Below are 27,692 nucleotides of genomic sequence, written 5' to 3'. Positions count from 1 at the left end.
CTGAGTTGCCTAGTTTTGGTTTCAGCCAAAACTGAAATCCCCAGTTTAGATCACCCTCTAGGCTGGTGCAATTGGTAGGTTGCTCAGCTACTTTACCCATGACCTAAGTTCCAATTTCACTAGTGTGGGATTTCTCTCCAGTAGCCAGCCTTTGAGCCATCCATCCATCCATTTTCAGTCAGTAAATGAGCCTTAGCCTGGGAGTATAGATGATTGAGAAAGGCAACGGTAAATCACCTCACTAGTAACCTGCCACAAGAAACCTTCACAATAATAGCAAACCCCCATAAGTCATTCTTGGCTTGGTACTCATGTACAGGGGACTATCAGAAGTATGTGCACCATGTAGCCCATATCTACTTTTAGCTATTTTCAAGGAAGGCACTTTTGAATAAGTCTATTTTCATTATCTGAATGCCTATTTATCTGGAAATACACTGAAAGTTGCATTCCCATTTTGTATCAATAGGAAGAATGCTTCATATGTGTAGAGCTCATTGTTTTCCTGCAATTGCAATCAGGTTGTACCAGGACTTGAATTTCCCAGGGTATATAGCCTGGGATGCAGTCATACCATTTTCTTCAGATGCTAAAGCAGCAGGAGTGCTCTGTCCCTCCCTCCCAGACAGTCCTCAGAGGAGGAATAGGGATGAACCGTGGAGAAGAAGAGAGAAAAGTTACTCTTCTCCATAATCCAGTCTTATTATTCCTATCCTTGGCCCACCTACCCCCTTCTCTCAACTCTCCTTCCTTTTTATCTATAGATTAAGACCTGCTCCTCATCATTCTTACACTTCTTTAAATGCTATATCTACAGAAATAGACTTTAATATATGTAATGATATTATATGTTTCTTTTTGAATGCTAGGGTTTAAGGTCTTCCTCAATATGCCATCAAATGCCTACAAGTAGTTCAGAATATTGCCAACAAACTTCTTTTCAATTCCAGAACTGATTATATCACTCCTTTACTGATAGAACAACATTGGTTACCAGTCTCTAGCAGATACAAATATGATACCGATGTTTACATATTGTGCAAATATTTCTGATATCTCACTTTATCCTAGAACAAGCAGCCAGCATATTCTCACATGTGGGTGACATCATCCACGGAGCCCGGTACAGACAGTGAAAAGTGCAATGGCACTTTAAGAGTTCATAAGCTTTTAGACTGCCTGCAACGCACATGCGCAAGTGCCTTCCCGCCCGACAAGGGCTCGCGGTACCTCTGTTTTTCATTTTCCATGAAGCGAAGAAGTTGGGTTTTCTAGTGCTGTGTTGCCTTCCCTCAGCACGTTCAATTGTGAGATATAGTTTCATAAGTTCTTTCCTTTGGATTTTGTTTTTCTTACTTCTTTAATCTTGAAAAAAAAAAGACTTTTCTTATTTTAAATTCCTCAGTCCTCTTTTGAGGCCTGGGGATCTTGATTTTGTGACAGCGATTTTTATTTTTCATAAAAAATTGAGTTTAACTTAGCCACTCAAATTTTCCCATCCATGTCTAAGATACTGAGTGGGTTTAAGAAGTGCTGTCAGTGTCCTTCCTTCACTGAACCACATAGCTGGTTTGGAGCCTGAACATTGGGTAGACTCCTGCATTCATTGATCTACTCTTCAGAAGCATTTGTTGAAGGCCCAAAGGCTTCAACAGGAGAAAATTTTTGGTTCCCTTATAGAGGAAAAGTCTCAGTCCTCAGTTCCGATGGTGCCTGCATCGACATTGGCATAGGACATCCCTGCCCCTGGAAAGCCTGCTAAGAAGCCAACCACTTCTCAGCTGGCATCACAGGCCTCTTCAGTATCAAGTCCCTCAATGTAGGCCAAACCTCAACGGCAGCATTCAACTTCAGTGTAGGCTGTGTTTCCTACTGAACATGCATCCTCCTCAAGTTCTCTCAGCCCTAGATACCTTGCCACATCATTGATACCTACTCAGTCTCAGGTATTAGTGCAGGATATTCAATCCAGGTCAATGACTTTCTGCACAAAGAGATTGGAGACATGTTCAAACTAATATCCATGCCAGTGTCCACACCAACCTCATCGGTACCAGCCCAGCATGAGCGTAGCTCTCACAGGCCACAAAGTACTGCTTCAGAGTCTGCTCCTAAGTGTTGCTGTGCTTTGCATCTACGTTCCTCAAGTCGACATTGATGCTCATCTTTGGAGCGTCCTTCTGCTTCCACAAGGCATCAATGCTCTCATTCCCGGCACCAGCAATTCTCTTCATCGGAGCATCGATCACCATCGAAGCACTGACGTCATTCTTCATATTGAGATTCTGCACCGATGCATTGAAAGTCTTCATCGGGACACTGAAAAACTTCATCAAAATGTTGACATCGCTCATTGAGCCATCGATCTTCATCTAAACATCGATGTTCTCTGTCTAAGTTCCACCTTGAAACATACGTTGGCAGGATTATCACGGTACAGATGATCTCCAACTTCATCGGGTCAGTACTGTCATCGCAGAGACTCTCTAAACCTTAACCAAGACTGATTTACTTTTGGATCACAGTGACTCAGAATTGGAGGCTAATTTATCAGCTCCTGAGTCTTATGGTATACCTTCAGAACCATCTCCTCCACCACCGAGAAGATCACCTCCTGAAGGACTCTTCCACCAAATGCATCAGGCAGTTGGGTAAAGAGCTTCCTGTAAAATTAAAAGCAGGCATCAAACCCAGGACTGAACTACTAGAGGCATTAGATTTTGATGAGCCCCCTCAGGTGCTTTTTAAATTGCCACTTCACAATCTTTTGAAAGAGTCTCTTCTGAAAAAATTGGGAGACTCTACTATCAATGACTATTGCTTCTAGGAAGCTAGACTCCCTATATGGGATTATTTCATGTCCAGGGTTTGATAAACCGTAACTCCAACATCAGTCCATTCTTAAGAAGTCGTCTAGCTCTAGAGTCTATGCCACAGCCCCTCCAGGTCGAGAAGGCAGAACTATGGACAAGTTTGGTCATCATTTATATCAAAATTCAATGCTATCCAACAGAGCATTGAATTATAATTTTTTCATGTCTTTTTATTTCAAGCAGTTGCTTAAAAAGATATTTGTATTTGAGCAATACATTCCACTGGCTCATCTTCCTGAGTTCAAACATATTACTCATGCTCTGTTGCAAAACAGAAAGTATATGGCTTGTACTGCTTTTGATGCATTCGAGCTGACATCAAGTTTCAAGTTTATTAAAAAAATTTTATACCGCCTAATCAGACTTCTAGGCGGTTTACATCAATCAAAATAGTATGAAAGGTATATTAAAATTAAAATTAAATAAATAAATTAGTGGCTAAAACATTACTAGGGTAGATTAGTACGAGACCAACAGAAAAGATGTACATTAACAGGGGGGAAGAGGGGAAGGAACTACAATATAGAGAAAAGGCCATAGCTATGAGAAGACTGGCCTGGCTATGAGTCTCTGATATGGACATAAATCTTCAAGACCACTTGGCCAACATATCATGTGTAGGAGAAGAGCTTTTTGGAGAGAAAGTAGAGTCTGCCACACAAAAGCTTACTCAGAATTAGCAGAGTTGGAATACTCTTAACAAAACCAAGAAGTCTCAATCTACTAAGCCTGCTCAGAAGTCGTCGTCTTATACTTATAAAAGATGGTATCCTGTTTCTTCTTCTTTGGCCAAACCACCACCTCAGAAGAAACAAAGCCACCAAAAATCTCAGAAGCAACAACCATCCATGACTCAGAAACCAGCTCAGTCTTTTTGACCTGCTTCTAAAGAGCATAGTCCATATAACACTTTTACAGCATCTTCCTCTTCCCATTGGAGGTCATCTTCAATCTTTTTACCCATGATGGACTCTCATTACCAACGATTCGTGGGTCTAAAAAATCACAAAGGAAGGGTACTCTCTTCATTTCAAATCCATTCCTCCAAACTTACCCTCCAAGAGAGTCCTCTCTTACATCTCAGCAGACATCCCTTCTTCCTCAGGAAATAGACGCTTTACTACAACTCGCCATAGAGGAAGTTCCTCCTACCCAGAAAAATCAAAGGTTTTACTTCAGGTATCTTCTAATTCCAAAGACGACGGGAGGTCTACGCCCAATTCTCGACCTCCGAAATCTCAATAAATATCTAGTCAGGGAAAAGTTCTGCATATTATCCCTTGCAACATTATATCCCCTTCTAGATCAAAACTTTAAAGAGGCTTATACGCACATCTGCATTCATTCAGACCACAGAAAATTTCTCTGCTTCTGAATAGCTCATCAGCATTAACAATACAAAGTTCTTCCTTTCAGCCTAGCATCCTCTCCAAGAGATTTCACAAAATGCCTGGTAGTTGTAGCAGCAACACTTCGGACTTTTGGTCTCCAAGTGTTTCCCTATCTATACAATTGGCTAATAAAAGCCATCTCCTCAGACAGTTTGCTCAGTGACCAAACTGACCATAGATTTTCTTGAAAAGCTCAGATTCGAAGTCAACTTTCCAAAGTTTCACCTACAACCCTCATAACATCTCCAGTTTATAGGAGCCATACTAGACACCAATCAGTTACAAGCTTATCTTCCTCAACAAAGACAAAACAATATAATTCATCTTTGCACTCAAGTCTCCAGTCTGCAAACACTGCCAGCCAGAAAAATGATGAGACACACTATCAGCGGCCACTGAGATTGGCGTCCTTTAGAGAATCAGGTCCTTTATGCTGCAAAATTTAAGAGTTTAGTGAAATTTTGATTAAAACTATATGCACTTCAGCCCTAATAAATTTATTGAGTCCAGTTTGACTATAACTCTTAAAGTTAGGAGCATAAATTTGTTGAATATCAAGCCCATAGTGTTCTAATACATGCATATTTCATGAGATTCCTGTCTTTACATTATAGAAAAACTTCCCTCATAATATCCTGTTGAACTATCTCTGAAGAGTCTGTCTGAAGCTATTAAGATCCTGGCTTGCTGAGACCTTTCTAAATAGCCTTTCTTAATGTGAAACGCCAATCTGTTGAACTCTTTTAACAGAGCCTGTCTGAGGAAAAGCCTGCTGAGCCCTGACTGAAGAACCCCTCCTGAGGATGAAATTTTCCTTAAAGAAGCACTCTTCACAGAGGATGGTGGCTCTGAAGCAGATGCTGTTCAAAGAAACAGTACAAATGACAGCAGATAAAGGCCTTGTGGCCTATCTGTTCTACCCATCCATGCCATATTATCCCTTCTTCTCCCTTAGAAATCCCATGTGGTTATCTCCCATGCTTTCCTGAAGTCAGATACCACCATTTCCACAGAGAGGCAATGCAAGAGACTTGCAATATTACAGGAATGTGCAGTGATTGATGATAATGTACTTGGGCCCATGAGTTCCTTGTGAACCTGTAAACTTTCAGCAAAAGGGTGAATATTTAGAAACAATTTAGTAGGAAGCATCCCGAATGCTGAGATAACTAATACTTCAGACTATCTAATGGGGTACACTGCTGAAGAATGACATGAGTGTTTTTTAATCTGCAATTGTTCTGAGAGTTAAGCAACTTTATTTTAACTTGGAGAATTTATTTATCTTTAAAATGTGTATGCAACTTTAGTATTCAGTGAAAGAGTTCTTATGCTTATAGTTGGAAGTTCTTGAAGTGGACCTCTAGAAATCACAATGCTCACAATTTGTGAGGTTGTTGTTTTTTTGGTTTTTTTTCAAATAATGTATTATTTGTTAAATTCAGTGTGCAGTGATCCATGAGGTACAGCGAGACACTGACATTTCTGTCTGAGAGACTGTGCCCCAGCTGTACTATTCTTAAGTCTTTAAATGAGGCTTAGTGAAAGCAACTAAGTTAACAAAAGCATCTCTCATTATTTGAATTATCTTCCGTACAGTTTTTAAATTCATACAACAAAATAGCTGAAATAATGATGTATATTATGAAATCTAAAATAAGTTATTTGTCTATTTTCAAAAAATATTTCAGGCATTCGTTGACAAAACAATGAGGGCCAGATTCTGTAAAAGGCACCTAAATTGGCATTTACATTAAATACCTAAACAATCTTTAACAAGCTCATAATTGGGAAAAAAAAAAATTGGCCAATAGGCACCTACCCGATTCTATAAAGATAAAGAAGACAAAATGCGGTCTCACCTTGACTCTACCGTGCTATAGACATTATCCCCCCCCCCCCACACACAACTCAGACAAGAAAATTAAAACTACAACTGGGAGCCTAACTCACTTAGAATCTGTCTCCCATGACGACATCACTAAGATACTAAACACTATTCGCCCTTCAGGCTCCAACCTAGACCCCTGTCTGCCACACCTCCTAGTGGCTGTGAAAGACTCCTTTGTAGATGTTATCCTTCCTCTCATCAACAACTCTCTACAAACAGGCTAGTGCCCACAAACTGGAAGTCAGAAGTCATCAGTCCAATCTTGAAAAACCCCACACTCAACCCTAACATGCCCAGCAACTTTAGACCTGTCTCCAACATACCCTTCAACTCCAAGATACTGGGAAAAAAACAGTGTTTAACCAATTACACTCCTTCATAGACAAACAAGGAGCCCTATCTACCTTCAGGAACAACAATAAGTATCATCTAATTAGTTTATGTGTAGATCTATGATCCACACCCAAACTTGCACAACCAACTTTGGGCAACCTATACTCAATCCGGCAGTACATAGTAACATATTAAATGATAGCATATAAATACCTAAATGTTCCATCCATTCTGCCCAAGTCATACTCATTATACAGTCATGTTTAAATTGTCTTTTCTTTAATATTTCTGGGCAATAGACCATAGAAGTCTGTCTGTTCCCACTGCCAGAATTGCCATCGAAGCCCATTCCAGCCTATCCTAACAATCCTGTACTTGGAGTTTCTATCAAAGCCCTCCCCGGCTCATCCTAAATCAAATCACCATATACGGGATGCTCAGTACTGGCCTTGGTTTGTTTTCTACCATTCATTTTCTAATTAGAGATCCTCTCTGTTCATCCCATGCTTTTTTGAATTCTGTCACCACTTTCATCTCCATCACCTCCCTTGGGAGGAAATTCCATGCATCTACCACCCTCTGTGAAAAATAATTTCCTAACATTACTCCTAAGTCTGCCATCCCACAACCTCAATTCATGCCCTCTAGTTTTACCATTTTCCTTTCTCAAGGAAAGATTTGTTTCTATATTAATACTTTTCACATATATAAATGTCTGAATCATATCTCCCCTGTCCCTTCTCTCCTCTAGAGTATACATATTCAGGTCTTGACAAGTACATAGAATATCTAAGGGTGTGAAAGGGCAGACAAGATAGGCCATATTTTTCTATCTAATGCTAATTGTGATACTATCCATCCTGGGTAGACAATTAAAATGCTTCAGAAAAAGAATGATATCTTTTAAGTGGTCAAAATTCTTTTAATGGCAACTGATATATTTTCTTTATAGACTAAGATTAAGGCAAACTAGATGGGCCAATTGGTCATCATTTGTTGTCATCTACTATGTTCCTATGGAATGGAGTTACATTAAATAATGACATATTTACATACAGAAAATATTTACATAAATGTAAAGAGGTCAATATTCAGAATATTGCAAGTAAAATAGTTACCAGCATAAATGCTAAGGGGCTCATAATCGAAAGAGAAAAACGTCCAAAAACCGGCCCAAGTCGGCACTTGGACAAACATTTCTCAAAAACATCCAAGCGCCAATAATAAAACCGGGTTTTGGACGTATTTCTTTTTTTTTTTTTTAAGTTCAATCAGTTTTATTAGCATTTTGTTATAGAATATACAACACAGACCTCATGTTCATAATATGTCAGTACAAAGTGTAAATACAAGCGGTCCATGACATAGCAACAAAAACAGTATATAAAAATGGTAATAACATAACCCAACTAACAAGCTATCAGTCGTGTGTACAAGGCTGAGATAAGCGTACAAGTATAAGAGGACATAATAATGTAAAGAGTGTCACTTAAGATTATAGGGTGACTCATACATTCATATAGATCAATAAGAAGATACAGTAAAGTAAGCCTTATAGTCATGATTATCTTGATTGTCTTGATTCCGGCTCACCAGGACGGTCATGAGGCAACTCAAACACCACCTCACCAGACAGTGGGGCCCACATTTTTGTGAACTTCCGGAGCGAATTATTCCATTCCACAGCAACCCTTTCGTAACGAGCATACAGGCAAACAATGTTCCACCACTCATTATACAAGACATTGGAATAATCTTTCCAATTGGCTAAAATGAGTCGAATTGCAATTAATAAAAGTAGTTGGATCAATTGGAACGTCTCATGTATAACTGGGTCCTGTGTAGAGTGTAAAGTAGATATCAAGCAGGAATATGTGAGTGGAGTATTACTACCTGTCAGATAGGTAATATGGGACCAGATTTGGGTCCAAAAGTCCTTCAACATACGGCACTCAAAGATCATATGTTTCAAGGAACCTATGGAGAGTTTGCAAGACCAGCAAAGCCCCGTGTTATCCGTATGGTGTAGTTTTGATAACTTTTGTGGTATCCAATACACCCTATGTAGCAAGAAATACCAAGATTGGTATAGAGCAGCCGATCTAGTAATTTTATATGGCAGAGCCCATATATCTGCCCAATCTTCCAACTCCAGAACTAAATCCGACTCATCACGCCATACATTCATTAGTTTATCTGGGATGTGTACTTGATGAGATCTTATTTCTTTATACCAGTTGGAAGCCTCCTTTTTATGAAAGGTAATCTTGCCACAGAAGGCTAAAAGGTCCGGTATCAGCCATAGTCTATCTTTCAAGTGTATGATGTCGTGAAGTGCATGCTTAAGTTGCAGCCATTGGAAAAAAGCCGAGGGTGGTAATTTATACAGAGAACACAATTTGTCATAGGGTATCCAACAATTTCCATCAAAGATATGATGTAGGGTCCAAATGCCAGAGGATGTCCAAGTTTTCCAGTTAACTACATGTTGTTGTATTTTAATGTCAGGGTTGCACCATAAAGGTAGATACATGGATCTGTTCCATTTGGTAGTCACAAAATTTTTACCGTTTGGATAGCTAATTTATAAGAATCTAATACATAATCCTTATTCTGTAATCTCCCATTAGATGTCACAAAAGGTAAATAAGACAATTTTGTCCACTGATATAATTCCCGATCTATCTCCATCCAGGACGCAAGACCTTCAGTTTGATCAGAGTGAAGAATCCACCGTGAGCATTGACGTATTTCTAAACGACCTAGGCCTTCATAGTGCCGCTTAACGTCTAAAGCTAAACGGGGGGTTTCGGGAGGTGTGTCGAGGGTGGGAGTTGGGTGGGACGTGGGCTGGCTTAGACTTAGTCATACAGCATGTATAACCGAAAGTTTAACAACAGAGCCTAGACGGAACTTGTACGTTGTGACTTAGACCATGTGAAACATGGTCTAAGTCACAAAAACCCACCTAAACTCACCAGATAAGCACTGCAAACACATAACACAGACCCCCACACACTACCTCAGTGATCACCAACCCCCCATAAAAATTTTATTCACAACTTTAAATTTCATCCTCCAGAACATCATCACCTGGCCGCATGGCATAGGAAAGCCTAGTTGTCCAGCCCAGAGGCAGCTTAAGTCATCTTGGGGGTGGGTTAGGGACCCATAGAGAGGAGGACCATGCCCATAAGCCCCTGTAATCACTGCATTGATACTTAAACATGTGCACTCCCCTGTACACCCCCTAAAACCCATTTTTACTGGCATATAAGTGGCTCCTGCAGCCATAAGGGCTATTGGGGTGGTAGATAAATGGGTCTAGGGGATTCTGGAGGTGGTTTGGGGGGTCACCATCACCTATAAGGGAGCTGTAGTGAGGAGAAGACATGGCACCCTTTTTGTGAAGTTCACAGCAGTGCCCTGTAAGGCACCCCACTATTTAGGTGGCATGTCTGGGTGTGCAGTCCATCACTTTGCAGACCCCTCCCATGTCCAACAGGGCTTGTTCTAGGCGTTTTGGACTTGGACGGAAAGTTGGACGGAAATGTGGTATAAAGATGGACGATTTAGCGGCTTGGATGATCAGATCGGCAGGATGTATAATTAGACGATTTTCAAAAGTAAAAAAAAGTTGGACGTATCTTTCGAAAATGTGTCTTAGGCTCTTTTTAACTTTGGACGACTTGCAAGATGGATGTAACGGACTTAGACGTCCCTTTCGATTATGCCCCTCCACGCTTTTAAAATGTACTTCTTTTGTATGTGTAATATTGTGCAAAACTGTTGTGTAGACTTTTAACTGAAAAAAGGGGTTGGGGCCATAAACATGTTAAGAGTGAGCTGTCATTATGTTGAGCACTGTCTGACAACACTTTTGTGAATAAACTGATTTGCATAAAGATCAGGGATAAATCTGAATGGACACATCTCTCCACTCAGATTTATCCAGATGTTCAACTGATTAAATTCAAGGAAATACGATTGAATATCTGGATAAAGGTAACTGAACAAATATGTCCACTTAACTTTATTTAACATCCACCAACTTACTTTCAGGCTCTTGGTATATATGCATATAGTAGCATTACAAAAAGCCCTGTTTTCCATTTTTCCAAGGTTGTTTGATTATCATGGTCGTGTTCCACCTCCACCTCGTGCCGTGATACCTCTGAAACGCCCTCGTGTAGCTGTGCCATCAACTCGCAGAGGAAAAGGAGTTTTTTCAATTAAAGGAGGATTAAGGTCTACATCAGGTGGAGCTGTTTCTTCAGGATTAAAACGTGAGTTATCTGCATTGGTTGTTTCTTCTTTCCTGTCCTATGGTCAGAAATTCAACTTCATTTGTAGTCCATTGACTCAGGAAGGATTTTTTCGTACATCTGTCAAATAAAACTGTCTTCTTTCCATAACTGTGTTGTCAGTTTTCTTCAAACATTTAATTGCTACACATCAACATTCAAAACATTAAGTTATCAGAAAGGAAATTCTCTAAATGTGTGGGATCCAATAATACTGAAGAATTATATTCATATTTGACCAATCTCTTACAGAGAGGTTTAAGAAAAAAAGAAGCTCCAACAGCTACAGCTGTAGGCATCAGGTGCATGAATACCTTCCTTCTCATTTGAACAGGTTTTGGCCTCTTCAGGAAACATCATTATAGTCTGACCATAAAAAGGAATTTTATTATTTTTTTTAGAAAAATATGCTATTAGAGAGACATATTCTGCTCCTCAGATTGAAAAATATTTAATAAGGTTGTTCTTTTAACAGTGGTGTCTGCAGAAGATTCTTAAACTTCAGAAACATTCAGACTATCTGGTGAATTGATTGAATCAAGAGCTACTTCTTGATTTACCACCCTAGAACCTCTAGAGAAATAATAAAGATTACTGATAGCTAATGTTTCTAAATACATTTAAAAAAAGACTCAAGAGGGCCTATATAATGTGTAACAGGAAAATTCAAATATTGTTAAAGTTTCCATAGATTCTAATTGTAAATGTAGTGACAAACTCTCTAGTAGCTGTTATAATTACTGGTTGAAAATTAGTAATCTAGGTTTCAATCTATTTAGATACTGATTAGAGAATGGCACGGTGGCTGTTACCCGCGGCTAGCCGCAGGTAACCCACCAAAACGGTGACCAAAAAAAAAGGTCACCGCGAGATCGGGGACAAGACCATTCACCCCGTGGAGCACGGGGCGGTGAACGAGCGTGAACGCGCAGTGAAGAGCGTTTGATCTGGCAGCCCCCTCTCTCCTGCCGGCCGGCCGGTCATGTATCTCCCTCCCTCCTTTTCCCTTACCTTCTCTTGTTGTTGATACTGGCGATTTCTATAAGGCTATGTGCTTACAGCCGGAGCCTTGAAGTTGCGTCGCATTGCCTGCTGGGAAAGTCTCCTCCGACGCAACTTCCTGTTTCCGGTTGCATTGGAGGAGACTTTTCTAGCAGGCAACCCGATGCGACTTCAAGGCTCCGGCTGTAATGCAGCACATAGCCTTATAGAAAAATCACCAGTTTCAATAAGAGAAGAGAAGGTAAGAGAAAGGGAGGGAGGGAAATCCACGGCTGGCCGGCAGGAGGGAGCTGCTGGACCGCATGAAGGGTGCTGGGGGTGGGAGGATGGAGAGGAGAAGACGCTGAAGACGGGGCAGTCCATGGAAGATGCGAAGGGATGCAGGGCCTCATTTGGTTTCATCAGTAAGAGCAAGGAAATGGGGCCAAAATGTAAGAATAGTGAAAATGGTTAACCACACTGACAAGATCCTCAAAAGGTTAACCAACCAGGAGAAAAAAACCCAAACAAACCTTTTGAGGATCTTTTCATCAGTAAGAGCAAGGAAATGGGGCCAAAATGTGAGACCATGTGCTCAGTGATGAGATCAGCCCTGCCTCACGGAAAAATCAAAACCTCCTCAGAATTGTGGTATGGGAGGAATTGTTGCATCCTTCCCTGCTCCCTGGAAACTTGGGTAAGGTGGGCCGCATCCCCACACTTTCTGCTTGCCTGCCAAGGGTTCCCGGGGGGGTGGTTCTTTTTTTGCTCCAGTGTCTGGTTGAGCTAATCGCAAGGGAATCCAAGATCAGCTATCATAAGTGGACTAAGTAGTGATTCTTGTGTGTATTTATTGGTGACCACCTATAAAAAGAATACTGGCAAGTAGGAAGTATTTTAATGGAAGTCCACTGTCATTTGATTTTTTGCAAATGAAGTTTGGATTTCCTGGTGCAGCAGTTGGTCAAACATAGTCCATGTTGGGACCCTACAGAAGATAAGTGGCCACATAGACATCCCAACTGGGTCAGACCAATGGACGATCTAGCCCAGTATCCTGTTTCCATAGTGACAAATCCAGGTCAAAAGTACCTGGTAGAAACCCAAATAGTAACAACATTTCATGCTACCGATCCCAGGATAACCAGTAGCTTCCCCCATGTCTATCTCAATAACAGACTATGGACATTTCCTCCAGGAACTTGTCCAAGCCTTTTTTAAACCCAGCTACGCAACCCACTGTTACCACATCCAGCAATAAGTTCCAGAGCTTAACTATTCTTTGAGTGAAAATATATTTACCCCTATTTGTTTTAAAGGTATTTCCATGCAGTTTTATCAAGTGTCCCCTAGTCTTCATAATTTTTGAAAGAGCAAAAAAATCGATTCACTTTTACCCATTTTACACCACTCACGTTTCAGATCCTCCTGTTGCTCATTGTACTGCAGCATCTGCATGACTATGTGCTCAGGTGGGCATTTTTAGTGTGCACAATTGACCTGATTCGAGCTATAGGTGAACATGGGGGACACGTCATTGCAAGGAAGGACAAGTCAATTGATTTATTTTATGTTCTGTTTTTATTACAGGGCAGAGGCACTGAAACAGATTCTCAGTGCAGTAGTAGTAGTGGCAGGACTCTCTTCTGTCTTCATGGTGTTTCGCAGTACTGAGGCTTATATGGATGCTGCGGGGACGGTGACGGTGCGGTGAAGGGAATGACGGTGATGGGGCGGTGAAGGGGACGGTGAGCCGGAGATGGGGCAGTGACGGGGACAGATTTTTTCCCCGTGTTATTCTCTAATACTGATCTATTTTAACAGTCCTCTTATCATGACCTCCCAGTTTTGCAAATGTATCTTCAGTAAATTTACTCATCTGCAACAAGTTGCCCTGTAAAATGTTCTCCATATTTACAACCTCAGACCAAACAACCTTCAAAGAAACATATGCACTGTGGGGCTGATTCTATAAATGACGCATAAATCGGACAACACATAAAAAATAGAAGCTGGCTGTGTGTCAATCACAGTTAGGCACCGTTTACAGAATTATGGCTAGTGGCACCTATGTCAAAACTTAGGCGCCTGAAATGTAGGCGAGGGTTTTAAAGGTCTACATGTCAGACACCTAAGTCACGCTTCACCCATAAAAACGCCCACTTAGGCATTAGGTGCCGCTAAGCGCCATGGATAGGCTTCTATTGCACAATTAATTTTGTTTTCCAACTATTGAGCCTTTTCAGGGTATTTTGCCAATTAAGTTAGGCACCTTTTATAGAATTAGCCACTAAGGGAAGAAAAAGCAACTCCAAGCAACAATTCACAGGCCAGAGAAACAGCTTATGGCAGTCTAACCAGTTCAGGGATAGAGACTTTACGCACTTTAGAATCCAAAGATTTGAGAGAAGAAGCCCTAACAGATCCAGCTTCCTTGGGAGTCAAAGTACCCTTTCTAATCGAGGAGCAAAGCAACTCCCATATTGCTGGGAGTTGAAGAGGTGGGGGGTTCAATCACCCAACAATAGTAAAACATGAGGAGAGGGAACAGTACTTGCTGTGCATGAACAAATAGGTCTAGCAGCTTCACACATGTGCTGATCCATAGGGACCCTTTACCATAATTGGTTTTACAGCACCAGTTCTCCCTCCCCTACATTTCCTCATCGAAAGATGCAGCATGTCATGCTCCTCACTCCTCATTGGCTCCAAAGAGATGGGTCCTGCCTCTTTCGGGCACACCTATGGTCATGCACCCTACCAGCCACATTCCACAAAAGTGCTGACTAGATGTAATTGGAAGACGGACCTCACAGTGATGTCACCAGTACTACAGCCATCCACACGGACACCTGCAGTCTGCAGCAATATCCAGCCACCAGACTCCCACAGGCTCAGTGTTTATAATGACTTATTTGAAGATTCCTCTATATAAGGATTTATTGTTGTATAATTTAATTGATAAATGTCAATAAAACATCCCATATGCAAATAAAATAGGTGTTTATTGGATAAACACCAGAAAAACACTTATTTCATCAGTATTCCATCCCCTGGTTTACTGTATCGTGTATCTGCCACTCAGATTTTGTATCTTTTCTATACTGATGACTTCTTAGAGTCACAACTGATTCAAATGGAAAAGGTATTTAGCAATAGCACTTGTGGTATGAAAATACTGCTAAATACTAATGCAAAGCCTATGTGGTAAATGCAGGGGGAATGAGCCCTGCATTTAGTGCACAGAGCACAAAGATAATGCTTAGTGGTTTTAACACATCTGTGGTGCCCTTTCTAATTGCCCCCAATTGCACAATTCCATCTACCCTTTCAGACTTGATTGCACAATACTGATCGGATAACCCATTGTCTCGCATACTTTCCGGCCAGGGGCACACTAAATTCAGTGCCCCAGCCAAAATGAACCCAGAAGTGCGCGGAAGTCCACATGTTGATATCATGTGCATGCATTTTGTCATCACGTCGATGTCTGCACATGCGCGGAGGCCCATCTGGTTGCAACCCGCCGGTGGAAGGATCTGAAAGGTGCGGGGAGTGGAGGAGAGATGCTGGTCAGGAAGAGAGTTATCTGCGTTAGCTAACTTCCTACAAGATGTGCCTCTTGCAATGAAGGAGAGGCCTAAATTATGAGAGGAGAGATTGATAGAAGCATATAAGTTCAATTGTCGAAGAGAAGAGTTTTCAACTTCTTCCGGAATAAGGTGTAGCTAGTTCTCCTTGCAGAGAATCCAAGATCTCCCTACTTCTAAGAGATCCTGCAGTAGGGATACCCCAATCAACATCTGGCATATTTAAATCTCCTATTAGTAGTACCGTATATACTCGAATGTAAACCGATCCGTATATATACTGAGGTAACCTTTCTCCCCCTAAATTGAAGGTAAAAAGGTTGACTCGAATATAAACTAAGGTTAGAAATCTGGGTATGTGAGTGTCATTTGTCAGGGATCATGCCATAAGTAATCATTAATTTTTCAGTTGGGACTGTTTCAAGTCCAAAAAAGCTGAAGGAGAGCAGACAAATATTTTCCTACTTGGGACCACGACACCATCCAAAGTTTCTGGATTTCTATCCCCACCAGAAGACCTGACCTCAGTCACACATGCAGAAAACAGAAAAAAAACTTTTTCAAATACAAACCCACAAACTAAAAGTACTATTGTACACAAACAAAACCCTAATATGCCAGACTCTGCACACAGTACACCACAAGAGAAATAGAAAAAAATACATTTTTTCCTGAACAGTCCAAAATATAAAACCAGATGTAAATTTTCAAAATTGGCATATTTCAATTACTAAATTGAAAATAAAAACATTTTTCCTACTTTTATCTGTCAATTTTATTTTTCTGAATAAACACAGAATCAGTGAAAATCCAGTACTAATAATGTACAACACTTTCACATGGTCAGTGCAAACTAAGGCAGTGACAAAGTAGCACAGGCAAGAGGTCCTAAACTCAGGGGAGGAAAAAGCCTCAGACACAAACAAAGGTGGTTTAATGATGTTTTAAGGTGATTTTATTTTTCTGATCATCTTGTTCCATCTGTGCTTTTAACGCTGTTTCCAAGGCCTCCGTTTGCATTTGCTGTTTCTTTCTTCTCCTTCACTACTTGCACTACATCCTTCTTTGACACTGATTTTCATATTTAGTTTTCTTCCATTTTTCTGCCTCCATCTCAGATCTATCATTCCAACTCTTCCCCTTCCCTCTGTCCATGTGCACCATCTTTTCCCCTTCCTTCCATCCATGTGCCACCATCTCCTTCCTCTCCTCTCCATCCACGTGCCCCCGTTTCTTTTCTCTCTGCCCCTCCCATTCAGCATCTCTCTCTGCTTCCTCCCTCCCTCCTTCCCCACCCCCCTCCCCGGTTCCACCAAATGTTCTTCCACCCGGTTCTGAAACTCCCCTCACCATGAAAGTTACAAGAGGTTGCCAATGTGGGAATGATTCTCATGCACTGCTGGAGGCCTCCTCTGCACCATTCCTTTGTTGCAGTCCATCCAAGCAGAAACAGGAAGTTGCTTCCGGGGAGGGCGGAATTCAGCAAAAGAAAAATGCAGAAGAGGTCACCGGCAGCACTGGAGAATTGAAGAACAGTGGCTTAGGCATTCCTATCCTCCACTATCTGCTCCCTCTTGCCCCAGATTGGCATCGCACTTACAAGCCCGATGCTCTGGAAACCACTGCCGACGCTCTGTATAGGTAAAGGGCCTTGAGCATCTGCACATGCTCAAGGCTTGCTGTACTCCCTTCAATAATCCTGGAGAGGGTGGGGGCCGGTAGGCATTGAGCATGTGCAGACACTCAAGGCCCTTCAGCCCAGCACAAAGCAGTGGCGTCGGCTTCCAGAGCATTATCAGAAGGAAACCTTTTTTGTTCACTGTCTCTAAAATTTATTTGCACAGATATGTACAGTTTCATTTTGGAATTCTTGGCTTGTGTAATTAAAATAATCCTCCTGCATCTTTTGGAAACTTTTGTCATAGTTTGAAAAACAAATTGCAGATTTCATGAAAAATTCCTCTAAAATTGGAATCTCTTCCTTCCTCATGGCCTCAGAAAGGTAATCCGAGTTTTGAAAGTAATTTAATAATATTGCACACCTTACAGAGATAATCTGTTTCTTTGGACTATATTCTTATGATTTTTCAGAAAGCTTTGCTGCTACCGATGTGTTTGAAGCACTGCCACGTCTCTATGCATTTTACGTGTATCTGCAAAGACCCATGTTAGTCAGTTTTTCTGTGATTTTCTTCCAATCTCGCACATCTATTTTGATGGATGAGTCCTCAGCGCAGGCTGTTTCAGACAAGGAAAGCAGAATGCAGCATCTTGCTCAACGGAGTATTTGACCCAAGGGAATTTTGTGTAATGAGAAACTGAAAATGAACGGTTGTATTTCTCAAACCTTCTTTTTGGAAAATAAGGCAGATGTGGTTGATTTGGTCTATTGCTTTTTCTCTCCAAGGCCTGAAGCAGCAGCTGGGTTTCTTTTATCAACCTTACTTGTACTCGCTGCATCTAAGGAGTGCAAACCAATGGGTGGCACTGATGTAGTCTTGTCGACTATGAAAACAGCCGGGACCTGCTCTGGAGTTGATGCTCAATTCTCCTGGGAATCAAGAACTGGTAGTTTTAGCAGTTATTGTCACAAAAAAAAAAGTTTGAATGTCCATTTTTGTATTTGACAAGGTTTGTGAAAATTATATGCAGAGAAATCCCCCAATGGGTTCAGAGCAGAAGTAGATAATAATAATAATAATAACTTTATTTTTGTATACCGCAGTACCAGAATAGTTCAGAGCGGTTTACATGGCAAGAGACTGTACATCGACAGTGAAGATACAAATAAGTGAATCAATATAGCTTAGCAAGTCGGGAGCTGGCAAGAAGGAGATAGCGAAGTTACAAACAATTCAATAAGCGTAGCTTAGGAAGTCGGGTGCAGGTAGGTAGGAGGTGCAGGTAGGTAGGAGGTGCGTGTAGGTAGGAGGTACAAGGCGTAGTTAAAGGTAGAGTTACAAGGTGGGGCTGGAGTCAGAGATATTTGTCAAAGAGATAAGTTTTGATTGATTTCCTGAAAGTTTGGTAGGAGGGAGAATTAGAAATGAGAATGGATAGATATTTGTTCCATTTGCCTGCCTGGAACACCAGAGATCTGTCAAGGAATCTCTTATAGATGCAGCACTTTAGGGACGGGAAGGCAAACAAGTGGGTGTTACATGTGCGGGTGGGGCCAGGACGGACAAAGTGATCTGACAGGTAGATTGGAGACGAGCCTGTTAGGGTTTTGAAGCAGAGGCAAGCAAATTTGAAGAAATTCCTTGCCTCTATCGGCAGCCATTTAGATGTAACTCTGTCAATAGTAATACAAACTTATGCCACACAAGGGGCTTACAGACTCCATCATACCACATTTTATCCCTCTTCCCCACAGCACAAAAGAAGCTCAACAACCCCACCATACCACCTTCTACCTCGTTTCCCCCAAAAGCTCAACATATCTTTTTCCAGTTGTATTTTCACCTAAACACTTTGCACAAGCTTCCCATTTTCTTCCTCCCTATCCTGTCCTCTGCCACTAATCTTTTTACCCTACACTCCCCTCTCTTTGTCTATCCTCAGCCCCCTGCCCTGCTCCGCACCTCTCACCATGGGGTGAAGGTAGGGGCAGAAATGAGTATGAAAGGTGAAGGAATAAAAATTCAATCTGGTTTGAAAGGCATATCTCAATTCCCTTCTTTTTGACCCACTTTACCCTGCTTTCCATATCCCAGCCTTTCAGTTCATACTCCCCTCTGCTTTCCATCTACATTCCATCACCACCTCTGCCCTGTTCTCTGCCTCCCATTTATTCACCACTCTACCTTCACTTTTAAATTACCAATACAAAACACCAGGGCCTTCTATGAAGGGCCAAAGTTAGGGGAGGGCCAGGACAGGGAACAGGGCAGGCAGGCCTAGTGGCTGGCAGGCAGATAGAGAGAGGGCACAGGGCATGCAGGCAGGACTCCCTCTCCCAGACAACCCCCACAGGCAGGAAGGCCTCCCCGTCCCAGGCCTCCCCCCTCCAGGCCTCCTCGCAGGCAGGCAGGCCCGACCTCTCTCTCCTCCCTCCCTATTTTTAATTTGGCAGGGCAGGGTGCCAACTGGCAAGAGCCTGTTTGTAAATAAGTGTAGATGCTACAAAATAACACAAAACCCTGCAAAAAAAAAAAAAAGTATAACCTATATAGCAAACTTACCAAACTATGACAGCCCTAATCCCGTATGAAAAGAGAATGCTTTAATTATTAAACTGAGTCCTAGAGCACCTGTATAATCTCCACATTGTGGACAAATATTTTAGTAATCACTCTGATTGATGTGTTCAGTGAATGACTCAATCATTATAAATTTATAAGATAGAACTGTATTGCTCAAAGCATTAAGACTTCTGAGGCAGGCCTTTGTGCCAAAACACGTATGTATTGAGTCTTCATAGAATAAAGATATTGAGTAACACCTGGTCGCCTTTTCTGTTTATTTGGGAACATAAAGACAAACATGATTTAAAGAGACAGAGTCAGCATGGGTTCAACTGAGGGAGATCTTGTCTCACCAATTTGCTTGACTTCTTTGAAGGTGTGACTAAACATGTGGATAAAGGTGAGCCGGTTGATGCAGTGTATCTAGATTTCCAAAAACTTTTGACAAAGTTCCTCATGAGAGGCTCCCGAGAAAATTAAAGAGTCATGGGATAGATCACAAAGTTCAGTTGTGGATTAGGAATTGATTATCAGAAAGAAAACAGAGGGTAGGTTTAAATGGTCATTTTTCTGAATGGAGGAGAGTACACAGTGGAGTGCTACAGAGATCTGTACTGGGACCAGTGCTATTTAACTTATTTATAGATCTGGAAATTGGAATCATGAGTGAGGTGATTAAATTTGCAGATGACACTAAGCTGTTCAAAGTTGTTATAAGGCATACAGATTATGAAAAATTTCACGCAGACCTTAGGAAATTGGAAGACTGGGTGACCAAGTGGCAGATGAAATTTAATGTAGACAAATTCAAAATGATGTACATTGGGAAGAATAAACAAAATTACAATTACCAGATGCTAAGGTCCACCTTGGGGGTTAGCGTCCAAGAAAAAAGATCTGAGTGTCATTGTAGACAATACAATGAAAACTTCCTACCAATGTGTGGTGGCGGCCAAAAAAGCAAACAAAATGCTAGGAATTATTTTTAAAAGGGATGGTTAATAAGACTAAGAATGTTATAATGCCTCTGCATCGCTCAATGGTACAACTTCACCTATTGTGTTTAAATCTGGTCTCCTTATCTCAAGGAAGATATAGCAGCACTAGAAAAGGTTCAAAGAAGAGTGACCAAGATGATAAAGGGGATGGAACTCCTCTCGTACGAGGAAAGATTAAAAAGGTTAGGGCCCTTCAGCTTGGAAAAGAGACAGCTGAGGGAAGATATGATTGAAGCCTACAAAATCCTGAGTATTGTAGAACAAGTGGATCGATTTTTCACTCCGTCAAAAATTACAAAGACTAGGGGACACTCGATGAAGTTACAGGGAAATACTTTTAAAACCAATAGGAGGAAATAATTTTTCACTCAGAGAATAGTTACACTCTGGAACGCACTACCAGAGGTTGCGGTAAGAGCGGTTAGCATAGCTGGTTTTAAGAAAGGTTTGGACAAATTTCTGGAGAAAAGTCTTATAGTCCATTATTGAGAAAAACATGGAGGAATCCACTGCTTGCCCTGGATCAGTAGAATGAAATGTTGCTACTCTTTGGGTTTTGTCCAGTTACTAGTGACCTGGATTGGCCACCGTGAGTACGGGCTACTGGGCTTGATGGACCATTGCTCTGACTCAAGCAAGCAGGAGAGAGCGGAGCTTGGGCAGGCAAGAGGAGAGAAGAAGCAGTTGGAGAGGGAAGGAGAGGGAAGCAAAAGGAGAGAAGAGAGCAGGAGAGGGGAAGAAGAGGCAGGAGACTACGAGGGTAATCAGCAAAAGTTAGCTCTGCCCACCCCCTGACATCGACCATCGAAGCTCCCCCTTAAAAGGGGAGGGGCCAACGAAGTGGAGTTCAGCAGAGCTTGGGCAGGTAAGCAGGAGAGAAAGAGTCGATGGTTTGGGAACCGGTATACCCAGAGGATACCATGCAGGTAGATAGAGTGGAAGACTCACCAGATCACAGACAAAACAGATTGAAAGGGACACAAGAGGGAAGAAAATGCAAGAAAGGAACAGGCCGCAAACTCAAGTGTATGTACACGAATGCAAGGATTCTAAGAAATAAGATGAAATGGCACAAAAAGATAACGTGGACATCTTCGGCATCACGGAAACATGGTGGACTGAGGAAAACATCTGGGACACTGTGCTACCGGGATACAAACTATACCGCAGAGACAGAGTGGCTCAAAAAGGTGGGGGGCATTGCCATATACGTCAAAGAGGGAATTGAATCTACTGGAGAGAACATGCCACAACAGATGGATAAGTTAGAGTCTCTATGGGTCAAAATTCCGGGAACAAATGGACTGAAAATGAAGATCAGCATCTACTACCGACCCCCAGGGCAGTCCGAAGAAATTGATGGAGAAATGACAGACGAGATTAAACACAACTGCAAGGGAGGCAATGCAGTTATCATGGGTGACTTCAACTATCTGGGGATAGACTGGAATCTAGGCACCTCTGGCTGCGCTAGGGAGACCAAGTTCCTGGATGCTCTAGGCGATTGCTTCCTGGAACAACTTGTCAAGGAAAATACAAAAGGAAATGCAATTCTAGACTTAATTATAAATGGACTGCGAGGACCGGCACAAGGTGTAGAAGTAGAAGGGACGCTGGGAAACAGGGATCACAACATGATCTGCTTCAACCTGTACGCAGGGGTGAAACATTGGTCCAGAACGTCGGCTACTGCACTGAACTTCTGAAAAGGGAATTATGAAGAGATGAGACTCATGGTGGGGAAGACATTATTTGCATCTGTATTTACCGAAGAGGATATACACAGCATATCAGGCTATATGCTGGAAAGAAGACAGGAAACTGACAGGTTGACGGTCAGTCTAGAAGAGGTATGCAGGCAGATCGATAGGCTTAAGAGCGATAAATCCTCAGGAACAGATGACATCCGTCCGAGGGTCATCAAGGAACTGAAAGGGACTATAGCTGAACTGCTTCAACTAATAGCCAATCTGTCAATCAAATCAGGAAAGATTCCGGAAGACTGGAAGATGGCGAATGTTACACCGATCTTCAAGAAAGGTTCGAGGGGAAATCCAGGAAACTACAGACCAGTGAGTCTGACCTCGGTACTGGGAAAGAAGGTAGAGGTGTTGATAAAGGACCACATCATTTATTACCTTGACAGATACGGTCTGATGAGGACCAGCCAGCACGGTTTCAGCAAAGGCAGATCTTGTTTGAAGAACTTGCTGCACTTCTTTGAGGGAGTAAACAGACAGATAGATAAGGGTGACCTGGATTTTCAGAAGCGTTCAACAAGGTTCCACATGAACGACTACTTTGGAAAATTGTGAGCCATGGAATCGAGGATGAAATAATCATGTGGATTAAAAACTGGAGCATAGGAAACAGAGAGTGGGGGGTAAATGGACAATACTCAGACTGGAAGAGCATCACCAGTGGGGTGCCACAGGGCTCGGTGCTTGGACCCATGCTCTTCAACATCTTTATAAACGATCTGGACATTGGTACGACGAGTGAGGTGATTAAATTTGCGGACGAAACAAAGTTATTCAGTATAGTGAAGACACAGGGGGATTGCGAAGAACTGCAATGTGACATAATCAAGCTCGAGAAACGGGCATTGACATGGCAAATGAGGTTCAACGTGGATAAGTGTAAAGTGATGCATGTCGGTAACAAAAATCTCATGCACGAATATAGGATGTCCGGGGCAGTACTTGGAGAGACCTCCCAGGAAAGAGTTCTGATCGACAAGATGAAGCCGTCCGCGCAATGCGCGTTGGCGATAAGGGCAAACAGAATGCTAGGAATGATAAAGAAGGGGATCACAAACAGATCGTAGAAGGTTATCATGCCATTGTACCAGGTCATGGTGCGCCCTCACCTGGAGTACTGCATCCAGCACTGGTCACCATACATGAAAAAGGACATGGTACTACTCGAAAGGGTCCAGAGAAGAGTGACTAAAATGATTAAGGGGCTGGAGGAGTTGCCTTACAGTAAGAGATTGGAGAAACTGGGCCCTTGAAAAGATTGAAACATTTCAAAATACTGAAGGGAATAGACAGTAGATAAAGGCAGATTGTTCACCCTCTCCAAGGTAGGGAGAATGAGAGGGCACTCTCTAAAGTTGAAAGGGAATAGATTCCGTACAAACATAAGGAAGTTCTTATTCACCCAGAGAGTGGTAGAAAACTGGAAAGCTCTTCCAGAGTCTGTTATAGGGGAAAACACCCTCCAGGGATTCAAGACAAAGTTGGACAAGTTCCTGCTAAACTGGAACGTACGCAAGTGAGGCTGGACTCATGTAGAGTCTTTGACCTGGGGGCCGCCACATGAGCGGACTACTGGGCATGATGGACAACTGGTCTGACCCAGCAGTGGCAATTTTTATGTTCTTATAACAGAAATTGACCCTCCCTCCCCAACTACCAAGAAAGCCAGATTCCGGTAAGCACTGCAATCCTGGTAAAACAAACAAAATGTATTTTCTCCTGTACTCTACAAGTTACAAAAACAGGAATGATTTATATTTCCCAAAACAGATACATCCTGATGGCTGACTGAAGGAACTTCTCTGGGCTTGAGGAAAGATTTTGTGCCATCCCTACCATCAGGATTTTGTTTTCTTTGGGTCTGCCATTTTCTCAACATACCTGGTCATGGCACAAATAAGCAAAATAAGATTGAGGCTTTTTTTCACTGTTCTGAGCTTCAGAATCTGCTCCATCTGGTCATAGCTGAACTTCTAGCCTTGTAAGATATGCCAGATTACTAGTGATGCCTCACTGAGCTGGCAGTACATCAATTTGCTGATTTTCAGGTGAATTCTTCAGTGCTTGAGACTCATCTTGCATGTGGAATCCCTTGCTCCTATAACAGACAAATATGGTATTGAAATTGCCTTACTCTTATTAGGAACTTGAAGATGCTAATAAGATAAGCAGGAAGTGTGCCTCCTAGGTTTGCCCAAGGGTATGGAAGACAACGATTCGATTAAACACTTTGATTGTCAAAGTACTATGGTATCAGCAAGCTCTAGCAATCTTGATTTGTACCAAAGATAAATCGGCTCCCAGCTGGCAAGGCCATCGCCTATCTGTAGTTGCTGATTTTTCCAAATCCACTTGGAAAAGTGGAAAAATTCATGGCTGTCCATTCTTGTTTAAAAAGTCTTTAGGGTGTGATGTGGAATTTTTTTTACCATGCTCTTAGGAGGGTCACTTTGAACAACATGACTAAGACTTTACAGAACTGAATGCCGTGCTGGAATTTTTAGTTCAATGTGAGCTTTGTAAAATAACCACCTGATGATATTGCTTGCCTTTCTATTATGCACTTCATGAGGCTATAACCTGGTTATCCACCATTCTCTCCACTACTGGGTATCTGTTATTTTTTACAGCTGGCCTTATTGAATACTGTAGCTGGTCCTCAGGAGTGCCATTCTGTTTGCTTTGGACTGTTGCAGACTGTTGTCAGCTATGCATCCTTTTGTTGCAATTGTGCCTTCTCTTCTGACCTATGGTTTTTCCTCCCTGTTTCTTTTTTAATGGGGTCTATTATACCAAAGTCACAGACCTGACTGTGTTCTACTAGCAGGTTACAAATCCCACCCAGAGTCTTAACTCTTTTTTCTTATCATTTTCTATGGCGACTCATTTATAGATAATCTCACTGAATGTGAATGGTGTGACTCACCCTATTAAATGCAAAAAAATAAATAAATAAATAAATCCGTCAGCATCTCCAACATTAGACATGTAGATATTGGTTTAATACAGGAAACACATTTTAATGCACAGGAATCATAAAAGCTTTGCAATGGCTGAGTTCAAGAAGTTGTCTTTTCTCCCAATGCGCATTGCAAGAGCAGTATTGCTCAGTAAACCTCTTTCCTACCAACTTAAGTATCAAAAACATGAATGCTGGGTTTTGTTTGTCTTGCAGATTGCAGATTTAGAACTAGCACTTTTGAATATCTATGCACCAACTGTTGATTCTACTACCTTTTTTCATAGTTTGATTGAATTTGTGTTGCCTCTAGAGGGCACAGCTATGATTGTTTCTGAGGTCTATAATCAAGTATTAGACCCCATTCTGGATAAGCTACCCTCAAACCTGCAGACCCACTGGTTCATTTTTTTATTCTGCAATCTATGATTTCTGCTCTGCATTTGGTTGATCCTGAGTTTGCTACATCCCGCTGGACAGGAATTTTCCTTCTACTCAGCTATCCACTCTTTATATTAACACAGATTATTTCCTGATATCTACTACTCTAACTCTTCATGTCAAGCAAGCCGATTTTGGAGATATCCTAGTGTCTGATCATGAAGACATCTCTATGATACTGCCCTTTAGTGATGAGGTCAAGCAACATCCTCCATGGAAGTTCAACAATTAGTTACTATCTGACTCAATTCATATTCTCCCTGATTACTGCGATTGATGAGTTTTTGTAGTTTAATGATTCCCCAGATCTTCCTGCACATATCATCTAGGATACCTTCAAGGCTTCTTTGAGATGAATGATCATCACCCATTCTGCCTATCTTCACAAACAGCAGACAGAGATCCTAAGATTTCTGGAAGTTGACTTTCATCAGGAGGAGACAGGCAGATGATCTTTCTCATCTTAAAGCCTTGAAGTATTGATATAGTCATCTGCTCTCTCAGAAGGCAGGTCATACTATCTTTGTACAGCAATTTAGGTATTATTCAGAAAATAATAGAATGGGTTGAGCTCTTGCTCAATATCTTAAAGGCCAAAAATACAAACACAGAGTCAGTGCTATTCAGTCTTCTATTAATATGGTGACAACAGAGGATTCTTGAATTCTGTCTCTTTTCTGGGAATTTTATTCTACTATATTTACATCAGAGGTAACAGCCTCATTCCACCATCTCATCCTTTCTTGCTCCACTGTCCCACTGTACTTTGAATGTGTCTGATAGCCAGCTGTTGGATAAACCCATTACTTTGATTAAAGTGCAGCCTCACAAAAAATTGTCTAGAATGGATGGCTACACTGTGGAATTCTTCAGAATATTCATGGACAAACTCGCTTCATATCTCGTGACCTTATATCACCATTTTGCCTGTACTGGGGAGATGTTTGGCACTTTGAGAGGTCAGGATCATCATATTAGAGAAGCCTGGGATTACCTCCAAGTCAAGAATTATAGGCCTATCTCTCTCTTTAACTGGGACTGCAAAATTTATGGGACGACCTTGATGGCATAGCTCCAGTTAGTTCTAGACTCCTTGATTAAAATGGGCCAGAGTGGGTTTACGGCAGGGTGACATTCATCCTCCAACATGAGTCTGTTTTGTCATCTCCTCCTTGGATGCCAAGAAGGCCTTTGACAGAGTAGAGTAGGACTATCTTTTTACTACCTTCAACTAGAATGGTTTTGGGAGCTTCTTTATTAGGATGGTTAAAGTCTTGTATAGCAATCCTAGGGTACCAGGCAAGAGTGCCCTTTGTCTCCGTTCTTGTTCAATATTGCCTCGGAGCCCCTGGTGAGAGCAATATGGCACCATGATGCAATTCATGGGTTCCAACTGGGCCCCTTACACTATAAAATGTCTATTTATACAGGTGATATTATTCTATATCTCACCCATCCAGAACAGTCTCTTCCTCTGCTGCTCCCTTTTGAAATAGAATATGGAATGATATTTCCCAGATATTTCTGCTTCAGGATATGATTTCTTCTTATATTCTGCTTTGGAAAGCTGCTGTGTTCTCTGACGAACTGAATTCCTCCTAACAGTGTTTGTTTAATATTATGCTTGCAAGAGCATGTCAAAATGTATTGTGCATGGAAAACGAATGATTGAAAAAAAAATGTCACTTTTTGGTGGAATTCAGTTTGTTTGTCTGCTAAATATGAAGCGGCTGCTGCTGAGAGATTACATCACTCATCTGTCAGTATCAAACGGTAGTCCACACTGGATACCGTTTCTTGTGATGTACATTAGTAATTTTCTCCATGTGGGCCCTCTTCTGTTTTCCCCTTCCCTCCCCTCGTTTTTGTATTTTGTCACCTCTTGCTATAGGTGTTGAAATTTGAATCATGAAACGTGCAAATTGTGACCGTTATTTCTCATTGATGTTCATTTCTCATTGTCATGTTTTGTTTCAATAACAAT

General features: G+C 41.5%; 1 protein-coding gene across 1 annotated transcript in view; it reads left to right on the top strand.

Annotated features, from left to right (window-relative positions):
* RALYL (RALY RNA binding protein like) overlaps positions 1 to 27,692 on the top strand; it is a 796,461-nt gene that overhangs the window by 667,221 nt on the left and 101,548 nt on the right. Inside the window, exon 8 of the mRNA XM_033929436.1 lies at positions 10,611 to 10,774. Within this exon, the coding sequence (XP_033785327.1) occupies positions 10,611 to 10,774 (164 nt within the window). The remainder of the gene's footprint in view (positions 1 to 10,610; positions 10,775 to 27,692) is intronic.

The sequence above is a fragment of the Geotrypetes seraphini genome, chromosome 2, assembly GCF_902459505.1.
Source record: "Geotrypetes seraphini chromosome 2, aGeoSer1.1, whole genome shotgun sequence".
In the NCBI taxonomy this organism is placed as follows: Eukaryota; Metazoa; Chordata; class Amphibia; order Gymnophiona; family Dermophiidae; genus Geotrypetes; species Geotrypetes seraphini.
This window is presented reverse-complemented; position numbering and strand designations above follow the sequence as displayed.